We start from the raw sequence: 8,102 nt of genomic DNA, 5'->3' as shown, positions 1-8,102 counted from the left end.
GGCCCACCCTCCGGGAGCTAGCAGGCAGGAAGCTAGCCAGCCAGAAGGCTGGCGCTCCCCACCCACAGCTCCCTGTGCGCCGGAAGCCCTCCTTCTGGGAAACCACCCATTCCTAGCTTTTTTAATTTTATTTTTTTGAAACAGGATCTTGCTAAGTAATCAAGTTGCCCAGGCTGGGTTCAAATTTGTGATCCTCCTGCCTCAGCCTCCATGAGTGCTAGGATTACAGATTACACTGAAATTTTAAATCAAATGTGAATGAGAATTGCTTTGAATTGGAAAATTTTTTAAGATACTTTTATTTGTGCTTCTTCTATATTATATAAGATAATATAACCCTATAATCTTTACTAGGGATTTATTATTCTTAAATTTTTTCTGATAAATGAAAATGAGAATTTTGAATGTTTCCCTATAATTCGATTTAAAAACAGCATCTCCAAATAATTAAGTAGAACAACATGCATTATTTTTCAAACTTACATATTTTTATTTTAATTTATCTTAATTTTCTCTAACTTTGAGGTTACTATTTGTATGCATTTTTGTTGATATATGCAGATGACAACTGGATTTTTTAAACTCTTTTGTAAAACCTACATTGTTTTTAAATCAAGGAGGAAATAAGATGTAATTAACTATTACATAGCCTTACACAGCCTGGCTCATTATTCATAATACAGAACTTAATTTAATCCTCTCAACCAGGATGCAGAGCAGTGTTGTTTTCAGTCAATTGTTAGTTTTTTTCTTTTTGTACCAAAAATAAAATTTAAAATCTAGTTACTTTCTCTTTGTTCTCACTTTTATTGTTTTTGCTGCTTCTTTCCCATATTTGTTTACTTCTGCCGTCACATTTTCGTTTTCCTGAGGACTTGGTATGACTACCACTTTTCATAGCATTTCTAGTTACCACACAGGTTTCATCCAATCATAGGCTTCACTGTCCTTCTGCCGACCCGTGCGCAGGTTCAAAGCTCACAGCCAAAGAAACACACACTATTCCCTCAGTAGCCTTTGCTCTTGTTATTTTGACTTTAGTCCTCATTACCAAAAGTTTTTGGAATCGTTTTTCCTGGAAGTCTGTGTGATTCTTTGCTGTCCTTTGTTTAATTGTCCCTTACCACCTCCAACTAGGTTTTTTTTCAGCAAGCATGATGCCCATCCACACTGGATCTAGTAAAATAAACCCAAGGAGTTTCTTTAGCATACACACATGCACACATGCACGCTGCTTTATAAGCAATCAATTTAAACAAATTTGCTTCCCTTGTAGAAACACGACGGCCACTTCACCGTCATCCAGTTGGTCGGCATGCTCCGAGGCATTGCGTCAGGCATGAAGTACCTTTCGGATATGGGCTACGTTCATCGAGACCTCGCAGCTAGGAATATATTGGTGAACAGCAACTTAGTATGCAAAGTTTCTGATTTTGGTCTCTCTCGAGTGCTGGAAGATGACCCAGAAGCTGCTTATACAACAACTGTAAGTTTATATGGTTTTTCTCCAATACAGATTGCTTACTTTTATAATGTTGAATGTTAGTAATATAATTCTGCTTTTGTTTCCCCAATTTTCTGCTCTGGTTTATCAGTTTCCTAAATTCACATAATTATTTAAGGACCTAATTAAATAAATAAAACAAAATTTCTTATATCTGATTCTTTTCTTTCTAATGTCCCAAAACTTTAAATCATTCTTAAGATCCTTGTCATGCTACTCTCTCAACAAATCTACCTTTGCCTAAGGTATTTTAATGCTTCAGTAACTGGAGCTCATCATAAGCCAATAAAGCATCCAACTGATAACTCAGTAATAGTAAGGAGTCAATGGTGAAAGAGTGACAATGACTTTTTATTGTTATGGAATGATCCAGTAATGCTTGAAAATAAGCAGTGCAGGTTTCTTTGGGCATAGGAAAGCTCTCTCAACCTCTCTTCCAGTAATATTTAGGGAAAATTTGAACAAGAATAGTATAACACATGTAACTCGTGAGGGGTGGACCAAGCCACCAGGCTTGTGTAACACCACATGGACTCTACCGTGTCTTGGTGCAGGCAGGCAGAGTGCGCAATAAGACCTTCCGCCACAACCAAGAAAAGTGTGTCCTCTTTATAAGGATGGAGAAAACACAGGGGACATTAGGTGGGAAGATTTTAATAAACATCTGTGGTCAAAGTTCTCTGGCAGTCTCACACCTCAGTGAGCAGAGTCCTTGAAGTGTCCAGTGTAAATTCTCAGGGATCTCCAGATGTTCCCAGATGTCCGCAAGTGTCCCATATCCTGTAAAATTCCTCATGCTATCTTATCTCCTTCATGTTATCCTGTGCTTGCAGATGACAACTTCTGTACTGAGCTGAATTCTCTGCAGAGAGTAGCACCTCTGCTGGCAGGCACGTTGGTGTGTGGGAGAGTTAGGTCTCATAGGAACCTTACAAACAAAAGGCTAAAACTTCAGAAACAAATTATCACCAATAAATTATATGACATCAATTTGACTCACAAATAGGTTTTCTTGAATGCTCCAAAGCAAATTCATCCTGTTGATCTCTTTGCTGTTGTTTTATTCAGGCTGGATGTCTCTGTTCAGGTATGTTAAAGTTAATAATTTGTAAAATAATGCAGTTGGTTGTTTCTTAAAGAAAACTGCCATTGAGTCATTCATTTGAAAATTAGTTTCAATGAAAAATAAGTCACTAAAACTATTCAAGATATTTTACTGTTTTCTTTCCTAACTTTACACATTTTAAAACATGCAACTCCATTATTTAATTCCCATTTATTTCATTTCTCTATGAGTTTTTTAACTTCAGTTATTCAGTTGTTCCAGAATAGATTCAAGTTCAATATTATGAGTGAAATATTTCATCCCCTTACTATGTTTGCTCTGTAGAAATTCTGATATTAATTTGTCAGTATTTTCACAATTTTTTCAATAAAAAATGTGATTCTAAGGAAAATAAATTAAATCCTGAATCTCATATATAACCTAGCAATACCTACTGATCTTTAAAGTTAAACAAAAAGCTTCATGAAATTAAGTCTATCACATGTGAAATAAATTATTTATTTTGCAAAAGACAGTAGTTTCAACTCCATCTTCTAAGTGAAAAATATCACAACTGTTTTTAAGGCCTTTTCTTTCTTTAATTTTTATATACATATAATGTGACAACTTTTGGAGTTCTAGAACAATATACATATAATTTTACATCAGGCATATTTTTCAGCCCTAGATAATATTTAAAATTATATATAAATTTATAAAAAGTAGTATTTGTAAATATGGTAACACATGCAATGTATCTAAAGCATAAAATGAGACAACTAATAAACTCCTTTCACTAAAGGCCTGCATAGATACACTTGAAGCCACTTACTAAATTCCATTTTAACTGCTTTCTAAAATAAGAAGATAGTAACTATATTTAATATGTTAATAAAATTAGTAACATGAAGTTATCATGAAGTCTGGAATAGTGCTGCTTTAAATTTAGATCAGACTACAGGATTAAACAGCAAATTGGGTTGCCAGAATATTTACACTCCAAAAAGTGCCTCTGAAAAACCATGGATTAGAAATAATTAGAAATAATCTGAATTTAAGAGATTTCAATTAACTGGCAAATGGTATGATCTAGTTATTTTATAAAAGTCTCAGAATTACTTCACTGCTTACAGAATTTTTTTTAATTTATTTTAAGCATAAAAAAGGAAAGCATATTAATAGACATCCATTTACAAAACACCATAAAAACAATACATGCAATACAGAGTTACAGATAAAGTGGTAGGAAATTAACAATGGTTGTTGTATTACATGTTGATATCCTCAAAGTGGTTTCTCATGAAAAGAAAAAGAGACATATAAGATTGATCAAATAATTAATCATTAACTGTTCCTTTCAGTAAAGTGATAGAAGTCAGTAGTACAGCTACATTAGCTATCCTGTATATACATACATAGATAATTTCTCCTTCTTTCTTTTCTCTGTTCCCTCACCCCAGTTGCTCTTCACTTTTGAGCGTTTTCCTTTCGTTTCACAATGTCATAATTCCTAATTTTTATTCACTGTTTCAGGTTCTTCCACTAGTAAGACAATACGTTACTTACACATGGAGGTCTGGTTTATTTTACTTATGAGTATGGTCTTCAGTTGTTACCATTTACCTATAAAAGCCTCAAGTTTATCTTTCCTTATATCTGAGTAACATTCCATTATATACAAGTACCACAATTTTTTTTATCCATTCCTCAGTGGATGGGCATTTGGATTGCTTGCACAATTTACCGATTACAATTGTGCTGCTATGAACATGGGTGCACATATATCGCTGTGATATGATGTTTTCAGATCTTCTGGGAAAATACCCAGAAGGTGAATAGCTGGGTTGAATGGGACCTCAAGACTTAGCTTGCTGAGGAATCTCCAAACTGATTTCCACAGTGGATTCACCAGCCTTCATTCCCACCAGCAGTGGAAAAGAGTTCCTATTTCTCCACAGCCTCACCAGCATTTGTTATTCGCTGATTTCTTAATGATAGCCATTCTTACTGGGGTGCGATGAAATCTCAACATTGTTTTAATATACATTTCTCAAATGACTAATGATGTTGAACATTTTCTCATGTATCTATTTGTCATTTGTATTTCTTTCTCTAAGAAGTGTGTGTTCATCTCAGATGCCCATTTTTGCATTGGGTCTCTGAATTTGGGGGGCTGATGTTTTTTAATTCTTTATATATTCTAGACAGAAGACCTTTGTCTGAGGGACAGTCAGTTAAATTTTTTTCCCAGTTTGTGGGTTTTCTTTTTACTCTGCTGACAGTTTCTTTAGATGTGCAGAAACTTTTCAGTAGGATGCAATCCCAATTGTTGCTTGTTTGAAGTGTTCCCCATGCAGTTTGGTTTTTGTTCATAAACTCTCTGCCTACCCCTATGTCTTCAAGATTTTTACCTACTTTCTCTCCTAATAGATTTAGTGTTTCTGTTTTAATATTGAGATCTGTGATCCATTTTGACTTGAGTTTGGTGCATGGTGATAGACTTGGGTCTATTTTCAGTCTCTGGCAAGTGGCAAGTCAATTTTTCCAGGACCATTTATTAAAGAAGCTACCGTTCTTCCAGTGAGTTTGTTTGACCCATTGTCAAAGATTAGGTGGCTGAGTGTGTTTGTGGTTGTATCTCTTTCTTCCAGTCTGTTCCATTGATCCTCTGGTCTTTTTTTTAGCCAATACCAGGTTGATTTTATGACAGTAGCTTTGTAGTATAATTTCAGGTCAGGGATTGTGATTCCACCTGACTTGTGTTTGTTGCCCAGGATTGCTTTTGCTATTCTGGGTCTCTTCGGGTTCCAGATGAACTTAAGGAGTGTTTTCTTGAGATCTGTGAGGTATGCTCATGGTAGTTTAATGGAAATTGCATTGAATCTGTATAACAATTTTGGGAGTATGGCCATTTTCACAATGTTGGTTCTTCTTATCCATGAGCAAGGAATGATTTTCCATTTTTTGAAAGCCTCTTTGATCTCTTTTTTCAGAGTACTGTAGTTTTCATTGCATGGATCTTTTACTTCTTTTGTTAGATTGACTGCTAAATATTTCAATTTCTGTGATGCTATTGTGAAAGGTATAGTTTCCTTAATTTCTCTCTTAGTCCGTTTGTTGTTTGTGTATAGGAATGCTATCAATTTTTGGGTGTTGACTTTGTATCCAGCTACACTGCTGAATTTGTTGATGAATTCAAGGAGACTTCTTGTGGAGTTTTGGGGGTCTTCCATGCAAAGTGTCATGTCATCTGCAAATAGTGATAATTTTGCTTCTTCCTTTCCTTCTTCCTTTTATTTCTCTCTCTTGTCTAATTGCTCTGGCTAATACTTCCAACCTATGTTGAATAGGAGTGGTGACAGTGGACATCCTTGTCTTTTTCCTGATTTGAAAGTAAAAGTTTTCAGTTTTTGTCCATTTAGTATGATGTTAGCTGTTGGTTTGTCATAGATGGCTTTGATCAGATTGAGGTAAGGACCATCTATTCCTATTTTGTGTAGAGTTTTTATCATGAATGTATGTTGAACTTTGTAGCAAGCTTTCTCTGCATCTATTGAGATGATCATATGGTTTGTGTCTTTGGCTTTATTGATATGGTGTATAATATTAATTGATTTGTGAATATTGAACCATCCCTGTATTCCTGGAATGAATCCAACTTGGTAATGGTGTATGATTTTCTTGATTATTTGCTGCATTCTATTTGCTAGTATTTTATTGAGTATCTTTGCACCTATACTCAGGGAGATTGGTCTGTAGTTCTGTTTCTTGGTTGGGTCTTTCTCTGGTTTTGGTATCAGTATAATACTTGCCTCCAGAAATGAGTTAGGGAGAATTGCTTCATTTTCAATTTCATTGAAGAGTTTGAGGACTATTGGTATTAAATCTTCTCTGAATTTCTTATAAAATTCTGCAATGAATCCATCAGGGCCTGGGCTTTTCTTTGTCCATAGCTTTTTAATCATGAAGTCTCATTAATTGATATTGGGTTGTTGAGGATTTTTATGTCTTCTTGATTCAACTTTGGTAATTTGTACATATCTAAGAATCCATCCATTTCTTCTGGGTTTTCAATCCTATCAGAGTAAAGATTTTCCAAGTAGGTATTAGTGATCTTTTGAATTTCTGTGGGATCTGTAGTAATTTCATTTTTTTCATTCTTTATTTTATGAATATGAGTTTTTTCCTTTCTTTTTTTGATAAGGTTGGCTAGGGGTTTATCAATTTTATTTATTCTTTCAAAGAACCAATTCTTTGATTCATTTATTTTGTTGTAGGATTTTCTTCATCTCAATTGCGTTAATTTCTGCCTTGATCTTTATAATCAAGGGCTTTGGACTTGACTTGTTTGTCTTTTTCTAAAAGTTTGAGGTGCAGCATTAGGCTATTTATTTGTGCTCTTTCTGTTTTCTTTATGTGTGAGTTCACCACTATAAATTTCCCCTGAAGGACTGCTATCATTGGATCCCACAGATTATAGTAAGTTGTATCTACATGTTCATTTGTTGGTAGGTATTTTCTAATTTCTTCTTTAATTTTCCTGTGACCCATTCATTGTTCAGGAGGTTGTAATTTAATTTCCAAGTGTTTATGAAGTTTTTGGAGTTCCTTTTGTCATTAATCTCCAATTTCATTGCACTGTGGTCAGATAATATGCATGGAATAATTTCAGTTCTTTTGCATTTAGTTAGGTATGATCTGTGGGCTAGAATGTGATCTATTTTGCTGTGGTTTTTTTTTGTTTGTTTTTTTTTTTTTTTTTTTTTTTGGTTTTTCTCCTGTACTGGGAATCGAACTCACGACCTTGCGCTTGCCAGGCAGGCACTGTGCTGCTGAGCTAAATCCCCAGCCCTGAGCTAAATCCTCAGCCCAGTGTGATCTATTTTAAAGAAAGTCCCACGTGCAGCTGAGAAAAATGTGTAATCTGATGTTGTGGGGTGGAACATTCTATATACATCTACTAAGTCCATTTGTTCACAAGTTTTATTCAGATCTGTTATTTCTTTGCTGATTTTTTTGTCCACTTGATCTATCTCTTTGTGTCAAAGGGGTGTTGAGGTCCCCTATTTACAATAGTGTTATTAATTATTTGGGTGTTCTTGTCTGTTAAGATTTGTCTTGTATAGTTTGGTGCTCCAATATTTGGTGCATACACATTTATGATTGTTATCTCTTCCTCTTGTAGTTTTCCCCAAAAAGTATGTAGTGACCTTCTTTATCTCCTTTAATTGTTCTTGGTTTGAAGTTTACATTGTCTGCAAACATAATAGTGAAACCTGCTTTTTTTTCTGAGTTCCTGTTGCATAAGTTGTTTTCTATCCTTTGACTTTCAGTCTATGGATTTCCTTTTGAGTAAAATGTGTTTCCTGAATATAGCATATCATTGGATTTTGTTTCTCAATCCACTCTGCCAGTCTGTTTCTTTTGACTGGTGAATTGAGGCCATTTACATTTATGGTTATAACTGATATGTGTTGGCTTATCATTGTCATGTTATTTACTTACTGTTGGTTTCCTACTTTTTCTACCTGTTTAATTGCTTGCTCTCCTTGA

General features: G+C 34.8%; 1 protein-coding gene across 4 annotated transcripts in view; it reads left to right on the top strand.

Annotated features, from left to right (window-relative positions):
* Positions 1 to 8,102, top strand: part of Epha6 (EPH receptor A6) — an 822,128-nt gene that overhangs the window by 673,428 nt on the left and 140,598 nt on the right. For all 4 annotated transcript variants that reach the window (XM_013503527.1, XM_005375499.2, XM_005375500.2 and 1 more), the window contains one exon: positions 1,277 to 1,486. In XM_013503527.1, the coding sequence (XP_013358981.1) occupies positions 1,277 to 1,486 (210 nt within the window). The remainder of the gene's footprint in view (positions 1 to 1,276; positions 1,487 to 8,102) is intronic.

Source organism: Chinchilla lanigera, unplaced genomic scaffold (genome assembly GCF_000276665.1).
Source record: "Chinchilla lanigera isolate Chin_1 unplaced genomic scaffold, ChiLan1.0 scaffold00006, whole genome shotgun sequence".
NCBI lineage: Eukaryota > Metazoa > Chordata > Mammalia > Rodentia > Chinchillidae > Chinchilla > Chinchilla lanigera.
This window is presented reverse-complemented; position numbering and strand designations above follow the sequence as displayed.